This window comes from Meles meles, chromosome 9 (genome assembly GCF_922984935.1).
Source record: "Meles meles chromosome 9, mMelMel3.1 paternal haplotype, whole genome shotgun sequence".
Classification (NCBI taxonomy): domain Eukaryota; kingdom Metazoa; phylum Chordata; class Mammalia; order Carnivora; family Mustelidae; genus Meles; species Meles meles.
In genome coordinates, this window is record NC_060074.1 from 98,957,119 (window position 1) to 98,982,104 (window position 24,986).

The 24,986-nt window shown below is 45.9% G+C and overlaps 2 protein-coding genes across 7 annotated transcripts in view; both read left to right on the top strand.

Annotated features, from left to right (window-relative positions):
* The window catches only part of NCKAP5 (NCK associated protein 5), a 977,613-nt gene extending 969,014 nt beyond the window's left edge, over positions 1-8,599 (top strand). For all 6 annotated transcript variants that reach the window (XM_046019767.1, XM_046019766.1, XM_046019772.1 and 3 more), the window contains one exon: positions 7,105-8,599. In XM_046019767.1, coding sequence (XP_045875723.1) covers positions 7,105-7,121 — 17 coding nt within the window. In that variant the 3' untranslated portion in view covers positions 7,122-8,599. The remainder of the gene's footprint in view (positions 1-7,104) is intronic.
* A 1,505-nt stretch (positions 8,600-10,104) lies between these two features.
* Positions 10,105-24,986, top strand: part of LYPD1 (LY6/PLAUR domain containing 1) — a 44,301-nt gene continuing 29,419 nt past the window's right edge. Inside the window, exons 1-2 of the mRNA XM_046019142.1 lie at positions 10,105-10,478; positions 11,863-12,000. Coding sequence (XP_045875098.1) covers positions 10,427-10,478; positions 11,863-12,000 — 190 coding nt within the window. The 5' untranslated portion in view covers positions 10,105-10,426. The remainder of the gene's footprint in view (positions 10,479-11,862; positions 12,001-24,986) is intronic.

A 24,986-nucleotide genomic window follows, 5' to 3' on the forward strand; every position in this document is an offset into this window, starting at 1 on the left:
CAAGAGCATAACACAAAACTCTGCCCTGAATCCATCCTTCCAGTGCCCAGGAGTGGATCAGGGAAGACATGCGGGAAATCACACTTTCAACTTGAACCCTACATCCAGGACTAGCCAAACTGTCTCCTCTTTTAGATTTATCTGCATCTGCCTGGCAGCTCCTCTGTCTTTCACATGGACTAAATCACCTCTCTCCTCTTTCTTTGCCCATGAAGAATTTTCTCTGCACATCTCCACTCACTGTCGTCTACGAGGTTTTTTTGTGTCTTTTTTAAAAAATTACTTTTCATGACAACTAAGTGGCAGAACGTTCATAAACTTGATTCCCCACCCCCCAAGGGCTACTTCCTGCATCTTCTTGGCCTTAGAGCACTTATGACTCTCTAGCAAAAATCTGCTTCATCGTACATAATGAAAAATGTTGGGTGGTGGTAGGGGGCATGGTGAGGGCACTTCTTCCCAGTTTCAGGTGCTTCTTTGCAGGTGGAGGGAACTCCCTAGGGTAACACTCCTAGCATCTCTCCATTCACTTCTCCTCCGAAGAAGCAGTGTAGCTGCTTTAATTAGCAAGTCTAGGAGAGAAGCACATTTCTGTCTTATTCCTTTAGGCGAGAGGCTTTATGGGAAGACACTTGCCCCCAGCCCAGGGTTGCCAGTTACCAGAACTATTTCCAGGATGAGTACTAGGAAACTCATTTCTTTGCAGTGAGAAACCTCATCCTCCAATGTAAGCCTTCTCATTAATAAAGCCGGTATTTTATTCTCCTACCAGCTTTTTTCTTTTATCTTAGTCTTCAGTTTGTTCAGAACTAAGAGGGGAGAAGAGTTATTTACTGTGCCAATAATAGATGAGCAGAAGACAGCCAATTAAGAATATTTTAGAGTCGCGGAGCTTTATAGAGCAGGAAGATACTAAAAACTTTAATGTAAAGACACTTAGGTATGGAGGGGTCACCAAAGTAATTAACACAGTTCCAGGAAACTAAACACTAGCTTCCAAATACCTGGTCTAGTGCATAGTGAATAAGATCCTAAATTCTGTAGTCAGAATACTTCTGCTTAAATCCTGACTTCCTAACTTACTAACCAGGTGTGCGAGCCTAGTACTTACATCTCTCCACTCTGTATCTATACATAGTTATACACTTATACACATAATGGGGATGATAGGGATTAAATGAAATAATTTACTCAATGCATTCAACCCAGTACCTGATACATAGTAAGAGCATTTGGCAAATGTAGCTATTTTCCTAGCAAGGGTCTTCTTGAACTGACTGGCAGTGAATCTCTATAGCAATAGAGAAACAAGTATGCTGATGAAGGTACTGTTCATACTAATTTGTGCTGGAAATGCCATCCTCTTTGTAAGTCCTAATGCCCAGCTGAGGAACCGTGCTACACTTGAATTTCACAAGAAGGTCTGAATCTCTTTCTGACATCTTACAGTAGATGTACTCACCAATATTTTCAAGAGACAATCAACAGATGGAAACTTGATTTAAAGACAGAAAGAGTGACCTTCGTCATAAAACACTGATCCATTACACAATCTTGTGAATTTCCTATTTGTTTCTCCTCTGTGGGCAAGAGTATCTGGCTAGCCATGTGTAACATGGATCTCTTTGAAGCTGATATCATCAAGGATATGTGGGGTTTTTTTTTCTGATTTATCACTTGAGTTTTTCTGTCACCTTATATCATTCTCCCCATCTTTTCCTTATGGCAAGGGCCCATATCACCTTTGATTTTATCCTTCCTGGTGTTCAGGATATTGGTCTAGGCAGAATCTCTACTCCATGATCATTGTTGACTGTGGAAGTAAAAAATGGTATGTGGGGGTGCCTGGTGGCTCAGTTGGTTAAGCGACTGCCTTCGGCTCAGGTCGTGATCCTGGAGTCCTGGGATCGAGCCCCAGATTGGGCTCCCTGCTTAGCAGGGAGTCTGCTTCTCCCGCTGACCTCTCCCCTCTCGTGTTCTCTCTCTCTCTCATTCTTTCTCTCTAATAAATAAAATCTTAAAAAAAAAATTTAAAAATGGTATACATTTCTGTGTTGAAAATCAGGAAACTGAGTTTCCAGGTCTAATTTCCCCTGAATTTGAATTTGTGTGAACAACAGATTCCATAAATACCGCATGGAGAGTACAGCCCACATTATTCGCCTCCCTCACCTTCCAGACTGATGGAAGACTGAGTGGAATCTTAGATGGCAGAAGTCCCTAGAAATAAAAACTATGTATGATTGAAAACCCAGATACTGAGTGATACTTAACAAGTCTGGGTGGGGTTCTTAGAACCCCTTATGATAAGAACCTCTTGATGTGTTTTCCTGTCTTTATAATGATTCTGTCCATTACAGAATCCAAAAGGGCAAGAGACATAGACTATTCGAGCAGCTCTTGCCCCTAAAGTAGACAGAGAACGGTAGGCAGATGCAACAGGAATTCCACGAATGCCCCCGTCTCTTTGTATATCTCCATCCTCTTCCCCTGTCAGAATCATTCCAGGAGCCCCCTCTGCGGAACTGCCTCTGAGAATCAAGACCACACAGTTATTCACACAAAGCCAGTCTCATAGTAGATGGCTCTGATTGACTGATTAATGTTTGACTACAAGGAATCGAATGAATTGAGGTATAATTCATTCCAGGGGATTTCTGCAAACTGTGTCACTATCTACTTGCTTGAATTATCACTCAGAACGCCATGGTTACACTGAAAGCAGGAAAATATTTGAAGATTATGGCAACATTATGTATTTGAAACAGGAAAATATATTTTCTCCTGCCCTGTTCATCCCTACCTTGTTCCCAAGTGCAATCAAAAGCCCCACCAGAAAGTGAACTGTACAACTGGTGCCACCTATAGGTGACAAACGAAGCCGATTCGTTTTATCATAATTCCAGGAAGGCACAATATAGGAAGGAAATGAGGGTGTCTCAGGGAACTGCCACAATCCTCGTCAAACACTAATCTGTCCTAGACTTTTTCTCGTGACTTTGGGTGGTGGCCTGTGATCCTCCCTTCAGATGCTCCTCGGAGAGATTGAATAGTGTCTGGTATTCGTAAAGCTCTTTTCCGGGGATGAGGGGAAGAGCGTGGCTTCTGCAGGCCAACTTCCCCGGGGCCAACCCCCGAGAGCACCATGTACTGCCGCTTGCCCTTAACCAAGTGACTTCACCTCCTCAAACCTTGACTGGTTCCAAATGGAGAAACTAATGACACCCACCCCTAGAGAACTGATGTGAGGCTGAAAACAGATCATCTGTGCGTCGTGCGTAGCAGAGTGTCTGCACAGAACGTCCTCTCAATTAAATACTAACTGTTATTACCATGATTAGTCTGCAAAGCACCTTCGCATACAGTGGCTGCCAACTAATATGCCCTTTTCTGTCACCGCTCGCCAGATCATCATTAGCACACTACTGGATGACCTCGAGCCCTCCTTGTATCTTACACATAAATGTTAGAGGACGTCAACATTTTTAAAGCACCCGGGATCTGACAAGACAATGTTCAATCCAGCTTGCTGTGCTTCTAATTGGAGGCAGGGAAGTAAGATGCTTTTGCGCTTTTATTCTTAGCTGTCAGGACCCCTGGCGTAGCCAACCGTTGGGACCCTGCCGATGCTTGGGAGGATTGAACCTGTCAAGTCTCCACTGAGAATCCGCGGGTGACTGAGCAAGGCGTGGGGCGTCCAGGGAGAAAGCTGGTGGGGGAAGGAGGAGGAGGTCAGGCAGGAGTAAATGGGTAAAACATCTTCTCTACCTCAGAAGTTCAGAAAATGCAAAGACTGGGATTTGACATAAAGAGGGGGTTTGGGGCTTTTTTTTTTTTAATATAAGCAGATTAATTAAACATCAGAGGATCTGAAACATGAGCAAGGATTGTTCTAGATGCATGGCCTCCTCTTCTAAATCCGAAGCTCTGGACCCACGTTTCTGCATGGCGACAATTAGCTGCTACTCTCCCTAGAACGGACACATGGTCTTGAGCTGACCGCAGTCCTCACCACTCCCCATCGCTCCCCAACACAGAGGCTAAATGCCAGGCGGCTGGATTGGCCCTCTTGCACTGATCTAGTTCTTAGAGTCAAGAAATATCTCTGTACCCACCTTTCATTAAAAGCTGTGAAAATAAAAGCAAGAGTAAGAAGGCCATGTGAGTTTTCTTACTGGGCCATTCCTTCCTTTTCGTCACCTCTGTAGGCCTTTGTTATTATTTTTTGTTTAAAGATTTATTTATTGGACAGACAGAGATCACAAGTAGGCAGAGAGGCAGGCAGAGAGAGAGAAGGAAGCAGGCTCCCAGCTAAGCAGAGAGCCCGATGTGGGGCTCGATTCCAGGACCCTGGGATCCTGACCTGAGCTCAAGGCAGAGGCTTTAACCCACTGAGCCACCCAGGCGCCCCTGTAGGCCTTTGTTATAATCAACTGAAGAAACAAAGCAACAACATGAAACATGTGGAAAACATGGCGCATCACTTATGTCCGACACAGTGAGTCTTTGAGTGGTAAATAACTCCGTCCTCGTCTCTACCTCAATACACTGGATTCTACTTATCATCTGTCTGTGGGCCCTCCCAGGCCACAGGTTCTTCCAGACTAGGTGATTGTCAAATTTTCGCGTGTATCAGAGTCACCTGGGGAGCTTGTTAAACACATTTGCTGGGCCTCAGCATTTCTGATGTGGTAAATCCAGGCAGGGCTCAAGAATTTGCATTCCTAACAAGCCCCCCCATGATGCTAGTGCGTCTGGCCTGGAGGACAGTTTCAAAAAAACACTGTCCAGAATAAGAATCCTGCCTCACTCTTATTTATTGTACCATTTATTGAGTGTCTACTAGTGTGTGTTGGGCCTCAAGGTGTTCTATTGCGACTACTTGCAACAATTCTGAAATACAGTTGTGTCTTATCCCCGTTTTACACCCGAGGAAGGGAGCTCAAGGGCGCTCACATAGCCAGTTAAAGGGCAAAGCTCAGCTGTTTCTGCCTCCAGAGCCTCAACTTCTCCCTTGGCCACACCTGGCAATTTGATGCTGCTGTCTATCCCCAACACCAACATCTTCCCCTTGAATCATGTTCGCTTCTCTAGTAAGTGTTTATGGAATGAATGTGAGATCCATTTGTGACCAGAAATAGGTGACGAAAATGCTCATGCTTCTTGAATATTCAGGCGAGGAGAAAATTGCCACAAAAGTCCTTTATTTACCGGCATTTGGTACATCAAAACATTTCCAGCTCCCCGTATATTTTTAATATTGTACTATGTATAACTCTTTATTAAAAATGCCTAGGAGCAGTGCCCGGGCGGTGCAGTTGGTTGATGTCAGACGCTTGGTTTCGGCTCAGGTAGTGATCTCAGGGTGGCGAGATCCAGCCCTGAGTCAGGCTCCACAACGAGCGTGAAGTCTGCTGGAAATACCCTTTCCCTCTCCCTGCCCCTGCTTCTCAGGCTTGCTCTCTCTCTCTCTCAAATAAATAAATGAATTTTTTTTAAGTCCAAAAATTGGCACGGAATGAAAAAGGGCTTTTTCATGGTATTAGTCTTAATTATGGAGCCACTTTTCTGGAAGCTAGACCTAGAGATCTGTTCCTTAGTTTGTGTCTGGTTTCAAGGCAGTCATTTGAGGTTGAAAATGAACTCTGTGAGTAATGCTCCTCTATGTTAATGGTAGAATGAAATAAGTACCACTCCAAGGATGATTTTTAAATATTCCTGTAGAATTGTGCCATTTCCGTAAAGGAAAGAGAAACCATGTCTCAGTCTGCTCTTGGGACACCAAAGCCATCCACTGCCATATCTTTTTCTTTTCTCTTTCTATTAAATATTTAGCATATGAGAATCAGAGGCTTTGACTACGTGTGTTGTTCCCTGGATCAAAACACAGTTTCTTCATTTTATCTTTGTGCATCCGGCATAACAATGTGGGGGATGGGTTGGGGAAGAGAATTGCATTTGCCTGAGCCTGAGACAATAGCAGTAGAGATGGTCTGCCAAGTTATTTAAACAGAATATTTGGGTGGCAAAATGGAAAAAAAAAAGAAGACATCTTTTATTACAAAAGAGCACGGTTTAGCAGGAGCAAGAACATGGAAGGCAGCCAGCCTGGAATTCAAATCCTGTTCATTTGCTGTTCCTGTCATTTGCTGAGTGACCTTGGGCGAATAACTCTGTCACTCTGAGCCTTGTTTTTGTCTTTAAAATGAAGATGTGTAACTTGCAAGTCCCCTGTGAAAATGCTTCTAGAGAAAATATATTTAGTGAGTTTAACATGATGGATGCTTAATAAATGGTAGCTCTTATTATATCTAAGCTCCTGCCCTACTTCTTCCTGGTATTTGGATAGAATTTTTGCCCAAAAGAGGAAAAGAAGAAAGGAAAAGCATTGGTTTACAGAGTTTACCTACAATAACTGAATAACTGAATATGACTGCCGTGTTCTAGAAAGTCCTAGAGACATCTGGTAATTGGTCTGGCTGGAACCTCCTGGAGGGGAGAGGTTACTAATGGGCAGAAGTGTTACTATGTTTTCTTGGGCCCTTGGGCTTCCTGGAATCTACACCTACAGACCTGGAGATCAGGTCTGCAAATATCTTAGGACTTGTAAAGGGACAAAACAGACGACAGTGCTTCTGACAAGTCTAACAGGTACTGAAATTTCGTGGCAACTTAAGGGATGGTATGCTTTTTTTTCCCTATACAGTCCCAACTTCTGGCTGAAATTCAGTCCCTATCCATATTTAGAAACAAGACAACCAGTAACACTTAGTAACAAAAGAGGGGAGTTTGAAACTTTGATGAAGACATATAAGGCACTTTACCTGAACAAATTTCAAGCAGATCCATTTAAAATGAAATTAAGTGGCACTTTACCAGTTTGCAAATCGGGACCTATTTATCTCAGTAAAATGATTACAGTCTTGATTTATCCCTAAAATTGGCTTTATTATTACCTTTAATTATACTAGAAGGTTGTTAAAGACTTGTAGGTTCTCTCTATGCCTTAAATTGCACGTTATGCAGACAATAATTGAATATTGGATAGAATAACTTGATTTTCCCAAGAAATATGTCTCTAATATTTTCGTCTTTTTATTGCAGAAATTGAAACAAGTTGAAGAAACAAAAGATCCTGAGAATAGATTATCTAAAATTTCCCTGAAGTCATTCAATAAATACAACAGCAAAACTGTGATTTTGTTAGAAAGAAAGAACTCTCTGAACAAGGTTGAAGGACAAAAGGAAGAAAAAGAAAAAAATGAAGAAGCATCTTTGAGTAGCTCAGATAGACCTGGGGTAGACAATTTGGAATCACTGAGTGATTCTTTATATGATAGCTTCTCTTCCTGTGCAAGTCAGGGTTCAAATGATGTATAAAGGACCTTTTTTATTTTATTTTTTTTCTTAGTGAGCTGAAAATGGAGCACTTAAGCAACAGGGGGGTGTGGGGAGGGGAATAGAGACAGCAGCAATAAAGCCTGGCAACACCAGAGACTGCATTGTCAGATTCCCAGCAAGCAGCCCATGGGAGCTTCCTTCTCTGACAGGGCAATAAAGATAGGCTCCATTTGTTGTGTGTCACGAGGATGAAATGTAAACACACCTACAACACAGAAGTCTTAATTTTGCACTTTTTTTGAATACTTGTACAGAAGTTGTAAATTTTTGGAAAAGAAATTATATTTGTAGCCAAAAAAAAAAAAAAAGGCAGCAATAAATTGAATCCGTGCCATGCTCTTGAAATGATGTACTAAGCGTTAGAAGTTGATAATATATTTTTTAAAAATGCCAGCTAAGGTGTCCTTTGACTTCACTGTCCTAGTAGTCAAATTGTTTGTGGGTACACCCTGTAAAGCTAAAACGGCCCCGCCAAAAACCAGAGGGCTCCTAGTCATCTCCAACTCACAATCTCAAAGTGATAGGAACATTAATACCAGTGCAATTTCACAATTGTTGCCAGAGAGATTCAAGTTCCGGTAGTAAGCGTAATTCTGCTTCCACTGAAAAATGTAACAGGTACTCAAAGGGTGACACTGATGTGAAGGGAAGTGGATCAGAAGTGACCTAATTCTATTTTCAACAGCAGGTTTTCCCTCCAAACATTTCCTTACATCCTCTTCTCCTTAGTGCTTCTCTATGATTGTTAACCGTATTTGTTGATTTTTTTTAAATCTTCCTGCTCTATTAAAATCTGGGTAATCTAGAAATGAAACCAAATTCTTATCTGTAACTTTCACTTTTTAAAAAATAAAATGAATGGTTGGTGCTACAAAAATTTCTTACTTTTTAAGATCCTTTTTTTCCTACAAAGTCTGTTTATATGTGAGGATAAATTCTATTTTAAAGGTTATTTGTATTTTTTCTAGATGTGAACTATTTATAATTGCTTTTGTACAGGAGCTTGTAAACTAGGCTTAATAGAAATATTTTTAGGATCTATATGGTTACTTCAGTACACACTTATTTGTTAAAAGAGCATTGTATAATCAGTGTTATTTGGTTAATTTGTGCAATTTGTTATACTGAATTTTGTTATCATAAATGAAAATTATGTAAAGTGTCATTATCTTTCAAACCTCTAAACATTCTTGTTTCATTTCTGAATAAAAGTCATATCACAGTTGCACCCTCTGAAATCTTAAAAGAACTTGTTCAAGAACCCTTTGGTCCAGTTATTTGAATCTCACATGTGCTACAACAATCAATTCTGGGAAGGAATAAATAAACTGGCCCCTTTACTCCAGAGATGGTAATTCAGGCAATTGTAAGATCAGAGTCTGCAGACAAGTGGGTAATGGTCAAAGCATTCAGTCTCCCCAAGGGGTTAACCAACTAGAAATGAAAGGAAGAGGGGGGCAAAGGGAGAGAAGGAGCCTGAGGCAGATATGGAACGATCTCTGCAGAGGAATTACAAGAAAGTCATTTAAGCCCATTTCCAGACCTGCTCTGCTGGCAAGATGGGGAAATAAATAATCAGCGCCCTGGCCTGAGAGAGCTTCCTCCAGGGGGTGGCCCAAGCGTAGGAGGGTGAGGAGAGGCAAATCTTATGAAGATATTTCCACAGAGGGATTCTCCCCAGGGGCTGAGGGGACAGGGTTGGCAACGTGCGGGATCCAGGACCGGGGCGCAGAGGCTCCCGCACCACCTGCTGCAAGGCTGGGCTCCAAGGAGAGCGAACTTAGCACCCTGGCGTCCCGGGAGAACTCGAGGTGGGTCGCTTGACTGAGAGGGGGGGAAATGGGGTGGGGGCTTAAAAGCGGGGACCCGCGCAGCCTGAAGCTGTGAAGGCGCGGTACAGGAGAGGACACGGGAGTATGTATTAATAACCCGTGACTTTAGGGCGAGCAGGATGAAGATGCCCGAGGTTTTGGAGAAAAGGGATAGAGGAGAGCAATTCCCTTCTTCACTCCGATTTGCTTTCTGGTGGGAACTCGCGACAGTTGTCCCCGGGGACCGCCCTGTCCTAAGCTAGGCTACGGCTCGCCCTGTCACTACACCCTCCAGCTGTGCGCTCAGGCAACGGAAGGAGGGCTGCCCACGGCGGGCGAACGCGCGGGTCGGGGCAGGGTCCTCACCACACCCCGCCCACCCTGCAGCAGCTGAAGCCAAGTCCGGACATGAATGAGGGGCCTCTCCGAGGGAAAAATAAAAAGGGCGCAGCTGCATCGGCTACCCCAGGGAGCCTGCAGGTGTGCGACTTTGCCAGGCGCACGGGAGCACGCCCCCCTCCAGCCAGCCGCCCCCGGCACCGGGCTCCCACTGCCAGCGTCGCTGCAACCCCAACGGAGTGGACAGCCCCGGGGGGCGCAGGGCCCAGCTGAGCACGCAGTCTTTCGACCCCACCTCGCAGGTCCCGCAGTCAGCGCCCGGCCAGTCCCCGCGGCACCTGCTGCGCCCCCACGTTTTCCCAATCCCCAGCCTCCCAACCTTGGGAAACTACACTCTCCCTCTTCCCCTGGCGTCCCAGTCCTGGGGACGTGCGGAGGCGGGAGAGGAGGGCGATAGGAAGGGGGTGGGGACGTGAAGAGACGGTCCCAGCCTTCCTCGCCCGCAACCCCCACCGCAACTCAGCAGCCGTCACGTGGTGCCTGGAGTGGGAGGTGGGGAGAAGAGACGAGACTTTTTTGGGTGCTCCGGCTCGCCAGTAGTTCCTCCAGTCTCAGCCGCCAACTCCGGAGACGCCGCGCTCTGCCCCGGAGCGCCAGCGGGAGGAGCGGCGACCCGCAGCCGGGAGCCCGGGCCCGGGCGATGCTGGCGCCGCCGGCGGCACCTGCGGCTCCTCTTGGCGGCGGCGGTGGCCTCGGAGGCAGGAGCGCGGGCCCCAGCAGCCTCGGCAGCCACAGCCGCTGCGGCCCCGACAGCCTCTGCCGCGGTCGCCGCCTCTGATGCGCCTGCCCTCCCCCGGCTACGCGGCGCCGGGAGGATGTGGGTCCTCGGCATCGCAGCAACTTTTTGCGGATTGTTCTTGTTTCAAGGTAAGAAAACGAAAAGGCCAGCAGCCCCACCAGGCGCTCACACCCCATCACACCGCCCCTTCGCCCCCCGGGCACCCACCTCCGGGCCCGCGCTGCGCAGGGGTTGCCCAGCAGGAGTTTGGCGGCGGCGGCGGCTGGTGCTGGTGCCCAGAGGCGCTAGATGGGAAAGTCTCCAGGTCCCGCGCTGCAGGAGGAGAGGCGGGAGAGGCGGATCTGCGGGACTCGAGCTGCAGATTCTCGGGCTGGATGGTCGCGAGAGGAAGCAGAGCTGGGGAGGAAGGAGGGTCTGAGCGGTGCCAGGGATCTGCCTAGAGAGAAGGGGCGATGAAGCCCCCTGACCGCCTCAAGTTACCAGGCGTCTGCAGCAACCCGCGGGAGTGGCGCCGCCGACAGGTGAGCTGCGCGCTCGGCAGCCTGTGGCCGGGGCGCTCCAGAGCTGGGTTGCTGCGCTTCGAGCGCAACCGACGTGGAGATGGGAAGAAGCGCGGGTCAGGCACTTGTCTGTCGGAGCAGGGGGAGTTAGGTCTAGACTGGAGCTCCTAGATCCGAGCAGAGCAGACAGGGGCGATGAGGGGTGCGAAAACGTCTCACTCCTCCCAGTTAAGCGAACGGCTCCCGAACGAGAGCCGCAGAGCTGGGACTCCGACCGGGGACCGTAGCCAAACGGTTGCCCTGAGAGCCAGGAAGACATGGTTGTTGTGTCGCGGCTCGGGGTGCGCACACACACACACACACACACACACACACACACGACCGACACAGACACGCACGCCCCTTGTACACGCTGTGGTCGTCCCTGCTGCTGCTGCGGGGACTGTCCCGAAGAAAGGCCGGGAACTCGCGGCGCAGCCCCACTTGGCGTCCGGCACTGCCTCCGGGGTTCCTGGGTGGTCGCGTAGACACACCGAGGGAGCCTCGGAACCACAGCACAGAAACGCTGACGATAAAAATTAAACCTGAAAAGGCGTCTGCGAATACAGTCGCAAATGGTGCCAAAATAGTAATTAAGTAATTTGTAACCAATTAGCAATTACGCAAATCCTTTGCTGTAGATTGGAGCTGAAGCATGTCTCTGGAGCTACGAGCTACTTCACTCTTGGCTTGTGTACCCGTCCTTTCAACTTCCGGGGGTGGGGGAGCCCCGGTGTGCGATAGGATGGGCTCTTTGTTTCTGGAGCATTGGTCCAGGGGCCGCAGCCAGAATTCAACTGTATCCTGCGGGACCTTCGGTATCCGCGCCGCCCCCTGCCGGCGCCAGCCACAGCCGCCTTACGTGGAGACCAAGCACCCCAGGATCGGGCTGGCTGGGGCAGAGGAGGATCGCGGTTTCCGGTAGAGTCTCTGGGGGGAGCTGGTTGTGAACCCACTGCATCTGTCCCCACAGGCTTTGCGCTGCAAATCCAGTGTTATCAGTGTGAAGAATTCCAGCTGAACAACGACTGCTCCTCCCCGGAGTTCATCGTGAATTGCACGGTGAATGTTCAAGACATGTGTCAGAAAGAAGTGATGGAGCAAAGTGCAGGTAAGAAGCCAGTAGCCTCCAACCCTCGCCAGCCTCGGCCAGGGGAAAGGAGTTGGGGGATGGGGGGGGGGGCACTGCATTACAGGAAAAGGGACTGACTTTGATTTAATGCACACACACTGGTTATCACAAATTTACTTTTACAGAGCGGGCAACATGAAGAGTTCCAAGTTACTTTAATCTCATTAGAGTTAATTACCAGGGCTTCTCCCCAAGGGACTCAGGAGGGGAAGTGCATTTAAATTAGTGTCTCTCCTCTTTTTATTTACTCCCTTCACCTCCTTCTGCTCAAAGCTGATCAGGAGGTGGAAAATATATGGACAACCAGCTCTGCTTGGGCAACTAGACAGTAGCCTGTGAGCAATGTCAGCCTGAAATATGAAGCTAGTTGAAGTTCCCAGAGGTCAGAGCTTGAAAAATGCGTTTTGTCATAGAGCCACGCCATATTTCTTAGAAGAACACTATAGGATCTTTATTTAATTTTAGAGCTACTGCATCAAATTCCAGGCACAAATTGCTAAGATTGTTCAAAGGAATATAATTTCCAGCCCCACAAGCTTAGCTGCTTGCTGGCTGATGAGTGGTACTGGGCTTTGTGGTGCAGAGAAGGGGGTCTTGGGAGAGCAGACCTCACTTAACTCCTGCTGACCAGGGTCTTCCTGACCTCGACCTCCCCAGCCCCTTCCAGTAGTGTTACAAGAAATCAGAGTGCTCCTAAAACTTGGGAGGAAATGGGTGGAACTGGAACTTCAGGTCCAAGGTCAAACCCATCAACAGAGACCTTGCCATTTTCAAGATAATAAAAATAGGGGAAATAGCGTCACGTGGTGACTGATGAGAATTGAACCAAAGGGCTGCTCCCCTTTACTTTGCTAAACTATGGGGCCCACAGAGCATTTGATTGAAGGGATTAAATCTGTGATTTTCTTAACCCACTAGCAAAAGAATGCAAGGGCTCCAGCTTTCAAGGCAGCACCTTGGAAAAGTAGTTGCTTCTCCGAGAAGGGCCTGGAAATGCCCTGTTGCCAAGCACAGGGAGGTTGGAGGAGCGGAGAGCTAGTTGGTCACTGTGCCACGATGCAGTGTGTGTTCGCGGTTTTAAAAGCTATTCTTTATAGGTCATTAGGTGTGGTTTCTTTCCACCAAAATTGCCCTTTCGGGAAGTCTGAGACCCACCTGCTCTCAACAATAACTTGATCCAAGAAGAGCAGCACGCATTGTTTCGTCGTTGGTCCCCAGATTCGGGCTATGACAAAAGCAAAACAAAATTTAGTGACGATTCTGTAGCTAGGGTTGATAGCTGTGATTTTTTTGCTTGGGTTTCATGCCTGAGCATTTTACCTGAGCAAAATGTGCCCTCCTACTAGAGGAACTGCGGGGCTTCCAGCTGGAATCACTCTGAACACTTTCATGGTTTGTTTTGGTTTGGTTTTTTCAAGGATTTCTTTCTTACGCTTTCTTAAAGGCAGTAGTTGAGAGCCAGGAAAAAAATAGGGCTAAGCCCTGGACACATTAGGAACTTCCTCCGGCTCCTCTAGGCCACTGCTTATCCGGATATCATGTTTATCAGCTGGGATATTGCTGAGACAAAGAAAAAGATAGGAACCAAACTACAGCCAAATGAGGCATCCTTTTTTCAGAGAGCTATTTCTTCCTCTCTAGAAGTACATATGCGATAATACCACACACTCCATTTTCAAAGTGTCGTTTTTCCTCCTGCTTTATTCTCTCCTCCAAATAGTGTTGTGTTTAAAAAAAAGGGGGGGGGCAGAGCAGACACTGTAATGCCGACCTTATCTACAGGAACCTTTAGCACCGCGTCTTTATGTGCTAGAGGTCTGAAGTTGCTCTTCATTGATCAAGATGGGCACCTCCTCTCCAAACTAGGCTCCTCCGGCCATGTTTCAGAGGCCAGAGGGTGGACCGAGAGTGAAATACTGAAGCAACACCAATAGTGAAGTCTGAAAAATGGAAACAGTTGGGGAACTCCAAGGAAAATCCTGTTAGAGGGGGAGGGACGCACATTCTAGGCCTGAATTCAGTAGAAGTCAGTCAAATGCACATTCCTCCGTCCAAAGAGCAATGTGGAAGGAGGGGGAGTGATCCTTCCAAGACTCTCCCATTTTCATCTCCATGCAGTGGGGAGACCAGTCAATGTAAGTGGCATTAACCTTGCTGGCGCTGGCAGGGGATGGAGAGCCAAACTAGGATCTGACTGAGCAGGGACCACAGCTGGTGCAGTCATCGCATTCCTATGCAGCAGGTCCTTTCCTGGGCGCTCTGTGGAGAGCAGGTCAGGAAATCTGGTTGTCCTCTTTTCAGCCCTTGTTCCCCCAGGCCCCAATCCACCAGCATTTAATTCCGCAGGTTCGTTTTGCCACTCTGGGGAAAGAAATTCACACCTGTTACATGCAACTATTAAGAACCAAAGTCAGAATTGTGCTCATTGGATTAGTAACCAATTGTTCTGAAAGTCCTAGCACGTTAGAGCAGAAAGGGCCCAGTGACTCAGAGTTAAGGGTGCAGATCAGAATCGTCCTGGAAGTTATGTTGAGATCCACTTGCCTCCCCTCACCTTGAAGAAGCAAGCCAGTTCCCTAAGACTGTCAAATACCAAGGCATGGGTCCCTTTAAAGTTCCTCAAGTGACTCTAGGATGCCCTAAGTCTGGACCGACTTTTTTGGGTTCTAGAGGACAGAAACCAGGACCCCAAAATTTACACACCTGGTCCACCAGCTAACTATTATCAAAAGGCACCTGCTTTCCTGAGCCAGCACCTTATATAGGAAAACCTGCCACCAAGGTTGGCCTAAGAAGAGAATTCAGGCAAAGTGCTAAAGGTTTAGATGGTCTTCATGTCCACCATATTCCTACAGGCTTAGTGAATGGGTTAACTAGACAGGCCACAAAATGCATATTAAATGAATATGAGAACCAACCAGTAGGATTTTTTAAAGCCTCGTGCTATATGGACTGGCATTTTTCATAGGTCTGGGAAAAGCACGGTTTTAAAGACGAAGAAATTTTAATGAACCAACCAAGTTTGACATTAAGCAGTGATGAAAGGCATTCTCTTTCCAAAAAAAAAAACCGGCGACGCAATATGCTCGGGCCTTTAGTTAGTCCTTTCTGGATTAAGTCTGCAAACTCAGCTCTTATGAATTTTGAGGCAGGTACATTTGATTTTCAATCGGGAAGTACATTTAAAATTAACCTTTACCTATCCCCCAGGGTGGCATTCCTATTAGGTGCATAGATTATTTCCCACTGCTCTTTTTCCCTCTGGTCATTTCTGGAGTAATAAGGCACCAGGCTGTGGAGAAGGAAAGCCTTCTTTCATTGTCCTTACTAATTGATATTTAAATGTTTGCATAAGGAATGGCTGGTTCTCCCAAGTTCTGCTCTTAATGAGTTAGTGTCTGCTTACCAGCATCCGTGATAATGACATTCCTTTTTACTCTTGCTTATCACTGCTCTCCGAAAAATATGTCAAATATTGATTCTCATTTCAGAATAGAAGCTCCCCCCGTATGAATTTTTAAACCAGGATATAAAGAATGTGAATTTGCATTTGTTTGACAGTGCAATCTTGTAATTAGAGTTTTTCCTCTTGACTAGATATAGTGAAAGGGGCGTAATTTAATTTTTATAGACTAGCCAATTTCTGCCCTTAGTAAAATATAGCTCTGTCAGTGAGCAAAATGTTACAGGTTCTCCTAAACCTTATTTAAAAGTTAAATGCAGTATACCGAGAGAAAGCTCATGGTCTGAATCCGTAACCTAATCGATCTCTTCACCCATCCTTTGCAACATGCATTAATCTATTTGTCTGTTTTGCGATACAAGAGCTACTGATTTATATGCCATGTTGCATCTACATTATGGCTGTATAAGTAATGGCTGTGTTCCTTTTGGGTTAATTAGTTGCCCATGAAGTTGGGCAAGGATGGTTCCGTGCCTTGGATGGGTTACTTTTATGCCTTTTTTCCTCATGAGCTAAATAAAGGCTAGCAAGTGAAGATCTGATGTCCCCAGAACAGTCAGTCATCTGCTGTGAGGCTGTATCGTTAGCTTCCCATTTCCACCATCTTTTCTTGTGTCTCTGCACTGCTTAATTTCCCCATAATTTAAAATAATAGGCTCGAATTTGTCCTTGGGGGTAGACTTGGCAGGAAGAAGGGTTCATGCTGCTAATCAATAATATTATATCACAGTTCCTTTATACATGGAATCATTTACTTAAAGTACACATAAGCATCACACACAATGGCATATCCACATGTGTGAATCTTTTTTACATTTTCCGTATATAGATTTGCATCCACACCTGTATAATTCGTATCAGAAAAATAAAAGTACTAAGTCTTCCTCCTTTGCAGACATTCAGATCATAAATTACTGAATCTATCTTATAATGTAGGCACAAAGACCTTTTCTAACCTTTTTTGCCCCCAGAACAATTTTGCTAAGAGTACTAGTAGTATCTTATCATCTCCCAGCATCCCCTGTCTACCCCATATCTTTTCTTCTCCTACCTCTTCTCTCCTGTCATCTAGGACCTGGATCGCACCTGCAGTCCTTCCTTTTTCGCCCTCCAATCCATTTTGAGTCAATCCCATGTGCTACAGACTGTCCACTAAGAACAAAGTGAAGAAACAAGTCCAAAGCCAATCACCCTATTTTAATTTTGTGAAGGAAATTCCAACAGGTTGTAAAACTTTAACATAAAAAAGATTCAGATGCCAAGAAAGTTCTCCTCAAATGTTAACACAGCCCTGCTCTAAAGGTTTATGTGTCAAACTCGATCAAGCTGTGAATTACACAGGAGAAGCTTCTGTGCAGTGCATATCAATAACACTGCCTCCTTTCCAGCAGGCCACTAAAAGAACACCTCTCTTCGGGGCGAGACTTTTTTTTTTTTTTTTTTACATTTATTTGACAGAAATCACAACTAGGCAGAGAGGCAGGCACAGAGAGAGGAGGAAGCAGGCTCCCTGGGGAGCAGAGAGCCCGATGTGGGGCTCGATCCCAGGACCCTGAGATCATGACCTGAGCCCAAGGCAGAGGCTTTAACCCACTGAGCCACCCAGGCACCCCAGGGGCGAGACTTTTTGCCAGTCAGTTTGTTCAGTTAGTCCTCAAGAAGCATGGGTCTTTTTCAAGTGGCAGCCGAACTGGCTGCTGAGGAAGTATTCAGAGAGTAACTATCAAGTGTCATTAGTCCCTTGGACTGTCCAGTAAGTGAAGCATTTGTTTACATTAACTTCCCAGCTGAACAAGCAGCCAAGGCGGACCTCCCATCTCCATAGATAAAATGTTTGAAGATTGATCCAGCTCTCCCGTAACACTAATTCCTCCTGCTATAATTTCATGAAAGCTTCCATCATTGATGGTTTTCCTAATGAGTTTAAACAGAGAGGCTTCAAAGCTGGGGGGTTTTCCCAAGTGAAAAATGGAGCGGAGTATGAAAACAAAACACACCATTTCCTTTGAACTTTGGAAAGGAACTCTTCCCTTGTATATTCCCGAAACAAAAAAGATCTGACTCTGCAGCCTGCTTCCCCCCTTTCTCCCTTTCACCACCCTTGCTTTCTTCTTTCCTTCTTGTCTGTCTCCTCCTTTTCTCTATCTCCTCGTCCTCTGTCCCTCCCTCTCATCCTTTCACCTTCCCCCACTTCTTTTTTTTCTTTCAAGCTTTTAGAATGATTGAATGACTCAGGTTCTAAAGCCCAATTCTGGCCAAGGTTTATCAGCACACTATGCAGAAAGAGTCAAGCCCCCAACTCCTGTTTTTAGTACTTGAGAGGGAAGGGCACTCAGCTCCACTGGAAGCGAGAACATCCCTGTTCTCAGGTCCCCATGCTTGGTAACTTTAAAGAGGTTCCTTAGTGTCCCATTCCCACGGGCTGAGCTTCCTCCCCTGCAAAATGGAGAAACAAGCTACCTGTTTTCTTGTGAGACACAAGACGGGGAAATGCTGTCCATATAACCACCTTTAAGAGTCAATCCTATAAGGAGAAACCTGCCAGAATGCCCCTCAGAACTTGCCTCATCTACAGTCTGTATCTGCCTCTGAAGACCAGCCTAGGTATGTTAGTCCAGGTTACTCTGCAAACGATTTCCTCTGTTCTCAGGCTGAGAGAGTCCCTGAATGTAATCTTGAATTCCTTATAGTAGGATTCTCATAATTAGCCTAAAATATTCACAGTGAGATAACATCCTAATTTGATAGTTGGTAAATCTGAGTTGCGGAGAGGTTGAGCAATTTGCTTAAGACCAGAGCCAATGAGACTGAAATTCAAGTCCCTTCCCTTCCCTAGAATTCTTCCCATCATTATAATACCCTTTTTCTGCATTCTGTAATAAAAATTTTGAGATATAATCTAGGTTCCATAGAATTCACCCTTTAAAGTATACAGTGGTTTTTAGTATATTCAGAGTCGTAAGTATTGCCTAATTCCAGATATTTAGTTCCAGAACATTTTCATCACCCCCAAAAGAAACCCCATGCCCATAGCAGCCACGAATCTGGGCACCGCTAATCTACTTTTCGTCTCTGGATTTGCCTATTCTGGACATTTCATATAAATGGAACCATGCAGTATGTGCCCTTTTGTGACCAGCTTCTTTTGCTTAGGTAGTATTTTTTGTTTTAATTCATCCATTTCACATCTCATTTTGAGATGTTTTCCCTTCTGCTATACAGGGGACAGAAGGGAAAGCTTGGGTCCGGGAAATGCCTGAATTACAGAGGGGATGAGAATGGGGTGGGATGAGATGTGCTTGTGAACTTGAAACTCCATGGACTGATTGGCCAATTTGCTGAGCTGAATAAAAACCTATACCAAGAGCAAGCCAGTCCATCGAGCAGTCGGGCGAAGGAATGCCCGTTCATTAAGCATCGGTGTGCCGAGCACTGGGCTTTCCATCCACTACCATCTACTAAAGACTTAATCCGCATCTGCACGAAGGGATCTTGAACTGGTTGATGCTAACCACAAGAGTCCTCAGGCACCTGGATGGGCTATTTCTGCTGCCGGAAGCTCTTACTGGGATCTCCCCTGCCCGTCCCAACACCTGGCCTCACTGATTGGCCGGGAGTCTCAGGAATCCTGCACCTTGTGGGCTAGGAGAGGTCTTAATTTACAGTTTTACAGATGAGAAGAAAGTTTTCTTTCCTGAAGCCTTAAATGTCTTGAGCCGTCCATTTCTCTTTCTTCCCTTGAGAAGGCTTAAGGGTAGAGCCGGTCAAGACGTCTTCTGGGGACGCATTTTGATGAAGGAGATGGGATTCTGGCATGATTAGATCATCCACAACCAATACTCAGGGAACAGGGGCAAGTCTGACCTTTTTCTCACCTACCAAATCACTCGTCACAGCCTTCCTGGAGGCAGAAATACGTACTCCTTTAAAAGTGGGAAATTTCAGGCGCCTGGGTGGCTCAGTGGGTTAAGCCGCTGCCTTTGGCTCAGGTCATGGTCTCAGGGTCCTGGGATCGAGTCCCGCATTTTCTCTCTGCTCGGCAGGGAGCCTGCTTCCTCCTCTCTCTCTGCCTACCTCTCTGCCTGCTTGTGATCTTTCTCTGTCAAATAAATAAATAAAATATTTTAAAAAAATTTAAAAAAATATGGGAAATTTCTTTTTTCTGTTATTCCCTCCTTAAAAACTAAGCCGCATTCTTCCCTACCCACAGTTTCCATTGTAGTGGAAGTGATGGCATTTTAGGGGAGAGGGGACTTGCTGGTAGAACACTATCTTCCCTCCCACCCCCACCCTGGGCATTCTACGAAAGGCTTTGTCTATAATTTAGGAGCTTACACCAAATCTGTGATGAATGGGCCTGCAAGGAAGCCAAAGACTTAGTTTGGCTTACTTGCAGATGCCATGAATTCTTGGTCTCCATGGTAAACTTCGAGTTGTGGCCACATCGTGATTCAGGAGCTGTTTTCACAGGCCAGAGCCCCAGGGCATGTTCTCTTATTAATACTTTGCTCCCAATATTCCGATCGCCTCCAACGGTACAAAGCAAAGCAGGAGACGAACTGAATTGAGTGCTTCAGATAAGGTGAAACCGTCGAGAGCTTCTAATAAATTGCTTTTTTAAAGGAACGCATTTAAACAGAACAAAGCAGCGCTGGTTCACCATGCCGATCTCCGGCTTTATGGCTTTGCAAACCATGAGCGGGATCCAGATGCAAAAGTGATGAAGTGTTGTATTATTTTAAGGAAGTTGTGATACTTGGTCCAGTGCATTTCATTTCTCACCGGACATGGACAATAGCTTTTTATGTTTTTCTATTTCTTGGACTTGTTGGCGGGAGCGGAGGCACGGCCGAGACAGTGCCAGAGGCGCGTGGCGCCAGGCGAGCGGCTCTGGGCCCGGCGGTGGTCCGTGCGTGCCGCGCTCGGCGTGAATACGAATGCGCGAGCAGTTTCCAGTGCCCTCCGCTGAGGATCCTCCAGAAAGCATGTGAGGGAGCAGGTGTATTAAGTGACGCCGGGCCGTGGGTTTTATGCACTGTTTTATTGCTTATGCAAAAATCTAGCAAACCACTTGGGTCTCCCGGAACTTCAGAGAATCTGTTCAGAAATAACAAGAGGCTGGGCAGGTTGACTCGTTTTCCACCCAGTGAAGACAGCCAGGGAGTGCAAAGAGACGGGGCTTCAAAGCCGAGTGGGGTTCTTGGGAGAATTTCCAGGTCTTCTGAGGGAAAGGCAGCAGGTGGGCGGAGCCGCACCTGGAGAGTGAGGCGTTCGCTAACTTTCTCTGAAAGGTCAAACTGTTTTCCACTCAGCCTGTCACTAGCTGTTGGAAGGGAGGGAAGAATAAAGGCAGAAGCAGATGTTTTATGTAAGTGGATTAAGATCTAGAGAGACTCAACCAGGCTGTTTAAAAACTGGCTCTGTGGAGACAGGCTGACTAGGGCTCTCCCGCTTCCCTGTGGAGAAGCATCTGAGACTTGACCTTCCTGGGGTAGGTGGAGACAGGAGATGACGCAAGGATGTTCTGACAATTTTGTCTTTGTTCAGGGTTCTCCAGCCAGCAGTGTGCCTGGTGCCAGAAACTTTCTGGGTTTTAGAGTTATCTTTTCTTAATCCAATTGAACTACAGCTTTATGCACTAGAGCTCATTTCTGGTTTCCTTTTCTGGATACGGGGCTCCTGAAAAGATGCTGTGCTCATCCCCCTCGCTTACTTCCCCCCACCCTCCTCCTCCTCTTCCTCTCTCTCTCTCTCTCTCACACACACTCACGCACATACACACACGCATGCACGCACGCACTTAGACTCACTCACGGGTATGCAGACACCCAATAAATATTTGCTGAATAAATATACTTGAAGAAATCAAGTTTCAAGCAAAACCAGATAGGTTGATTGGCATTTAAAAATTTTTAGACCAGAAATGAGGGAGCTTAAATCTCTAGCGTAAGAAGAAAACTAGACCAAGTTAGGCTTAATATACGGTTCGCTGTTCAGATAAACTAGAGAAAGCTGATGGTGCCTATTTGTCACCGTTGTCATTTAAGGGACAACTCTGAAGCGTAATACACCCCAGTTATTCTAGTTTGCCAGCTCACTTTCAAGGCCTACCTAGCTGTGCCCTGCATAGGAGTGTTTTCTGGAAACACACACATACACCTCCCTCCAGCTCGCAAGCCAGCAGGGGACAGGTCACCCCCTAGCCAATCCCATTAGCTGGAGGTTTATGTTATTTGGAACTCTGGTGCACCACAGAGATCTGTCTGGGTTGTGAACTTCCTAAGGGAGAAAGTACTCCCCTCCCCCACGTATATTCACATGCTTTTCCTCCCCTAGCAGACCTCTGTCCCCCACCCATGGGCCTCTCCCACATAGGTGATGCCAGCTTGAAATACAAGTGGGTATGCTCCCCCAGAGAGAAGCCATCCAGACTTTAAGCCAGGGGACATACTTCTAAACCAGTTAGTTTGGAAAAAACTATGCCGCAGAGGGAAGCGGGGACATGGAAAAAAGACCATGTTTTTTGCTTTCTTGCTGTCTGCCTCACACAGTGTTTCACTGAGTTCTGAGAGCCACTTAATTGTACTGTTGCCCCATTTATTGAATATCATTAATATCAGTGTGAAACCCGAGTGTCATTCTAAAGAAGCTCTGGCTGGAACAGCTCCCAGGCCTTGAGAAGCACTAGGTTCCCTGCGCCCCCCCATCCCTTGTTAGTCTGTGGTGCACAGCTCCAGAAGGGAACAAACCAGCCATTTCTATTGGTAGATTTGCATGTCCTCTTGCCTGCTCTCCAGACCACACCTTCTGGATCCCTTAACAGTGCTTTTGGTGGCAAGTGACAGGGACCGAAGCCATATAGATATTTGTTGTTTACCTAACAAGGTAGCCCAGTCGAGTGGTCCTGGGGTGGTTCTACAGCTCAACAATGCCATCAAAAGCCAGCTTCTTTCCTTCTCACTTCCTAAGCATGTTGGCTTTCTGTTCTAAGACTTCTTGCCTCTTGGTCACAAGGTGGCTGCTGTGTCCAAGTTAAAGGGAAAATAGAACATCAGGAGATTTGATCTCCAGCTTTTCCTTTTAATAAGAAAAAGACAGCTCTCCCAAAGGTCTCCAAGAGAATTCTTCTTGCTCTCCATTGGTCAGAACCTGGTCTCGTGGCCACTCCTTGCTTTGAGGAAGACAGTGTCTACCAAATCACGAGAAATCCATGTACAACATCGGAAAATTCAAGCACAGTGCTCCTAGGAGCCCCTGGAGAAAGAACAGGGATAATTCCCTCTCCTCAACATCACCTTCTCTTTTGCCTAAAGTGACACTGAAATGCATTGTCAAAGGACCTTCATCCTAAATCACTGTACGTCTTAGAAAGGAAAAGGAGCGGATACACGAGTGAGTGAGGTCTTGAAGTTGAATTCAAGATGTCTGTGACATTTCAGAATGTGGGCTCACTGAAGGCTGAGATGTGAAAACAACTACATTTTAGTGTGAGGATATTTTCCACAGAACAGAATGCCTTGTTCTGGCAACAGGTACAAGGGCGGTTTGGGTTAAAGACTTAGATGATCTGGGCTCATTCCATCTGGAGCTATTATGCCACCAGTGACTCTGTTTTTCCTTCGTGGGGTGAATTTTTGTGCGAGAAACTGGTGATTCGAGTTGGAGCCCCTCTATGTAAATCTTACCCTTTCAGACAATAATCGAAAGGACTTCAAGGTTAAAAATGCAGGAGCACGATTTCATAAATTATTGAAGGGCACTGTTAATACTGAGATAATAAGTCATGAATATCTATTCCCTCAATCCTCCATGGCAAACGGGGGAACAAAGACACCAGCTGAGGAAAAGCAAGTGACTGTGCAGAAACCTTCCTGGCTCAGAAAGTTATAAATGAGCAGGCAAGTCCAAATCTAACATGGAACTCAAGTAAAACTAACAATCGGCCCCATACATTACGGGGTGCTTGCTTGCTGGCTATAATTAAGTTGGCATCCGTGGTTAACAGCCTTGAAAATTAAACTCAACAAAAAAAATTTTGAAAAGGCTAATCAAAGGCTTCTGAATAACGAAGTTAACACATCCCTGTTATAAGGAAAAAGAATGTTCTTGCGGCATCTTGTTTCATGTCTGTTTTGTGGTGGTGCTCGTGGTTTCAACAGACACGTTGATTTTTACCTTTGGGGTCACCGCATCTCCTTCACATGACTGTCAGTTTCCGGCCTACCAGCACGGTGGCATCCGTTTGCATGTGCACTGTAGAACCTGGCACTTGCCTTGTTTTTGTTTTTTGGGTTTTTTTGTTTTGTTTTGTTCTTTTGGCCTTTTGAAATGGGTTGTTTAGCATTCTTGTTTGGTTTCTGTGGCCATCTGTAGCTCAAATGGAAGGGCTTCTTTGGCTTTTAAAATATTCACGTCCATGGCACAAGAGAGAGTACTTCAGAGCCAGACCAAAAAATTATCCAGAAAAGAACTACCTTCCGGGTTTCCTCCTTTCTTTATGCCTGAGAAACGGTGCCCATCATGGCAGTAACAAGGCACAAATATAGATAAGCCTCTTCTTCCTGAGATGCTCCCGTTAGAATGCAGACACTGTCAAAATTCCTCCCATGGTGTTCTTTAAGAGAAGAAAATATATACTTGGAAACAGATCGAAGATCTTTTTTTCTCCCGGTTTCTTTCAAAGCTCAGTGAAAATGCATATAGTTCATTCCAATTACCCGTTTCCAAGCATTTTTCTTTGAGGAGTTGTGCCTAGTTCTGCATAGAATATTTATTGTGATGTAATCCCAACTCTGTTATGCAGTAACTGTTGGTTATTTTTCGAGTAGAGGAAGATTAGTCTCACTCCCAGACGGGCACTCATACAAGTAGCAGTTTGTCGTGGAGGTTGACTCTAAAACTAAATTGTACAACATGGAGTGAAAGTAATGGACTATTAAAGGCTCTATTTAGAAACTTCCATCTTTGTACCAGCGAAGAGAGCAGATGCAAAGGAAAAGATAAATGCATGATGGTCCGTAAAGACGAGGGAGCTTTATGCCCCCGGTGAATTGCTGTTGGGGCAGAGGGTAAATGAGAAAAGTAGGGAAATAGCTTGTTTTAAAAATATACTTAGAGCCAGTAGGTCAACAGAAATAGAGCCCCGTACTCTTTGGGACAACTCAAATTCGCCTGTGGATCTGTGTGTGTGTGTGTTTGGAGGTAGACTGGAGCATTGTGCTCCAGATCCTCATTTTGTCCCAGTACAGCTCAACTCATCCAACAAGAGCTATGTTAAATGGTTATTGCTTATGATGGTCAAAGTTCAGAGACTATGTGGAATCGAGGTGCGTTGGAAAAGGCCTCCAACTCAGGAAGAATCATGGCTGTAGAGTTCAGTTCTAGGACACCGTGCAGACTGGGGCCCATGGAACCTGGTGGAGTCTAGAGTGCGCCCACTGGTTATCAGCCTTTCTTCTTACCCAGGTTCTGAGCAAATTGAGAACTAAAGGAACAGGGCAAA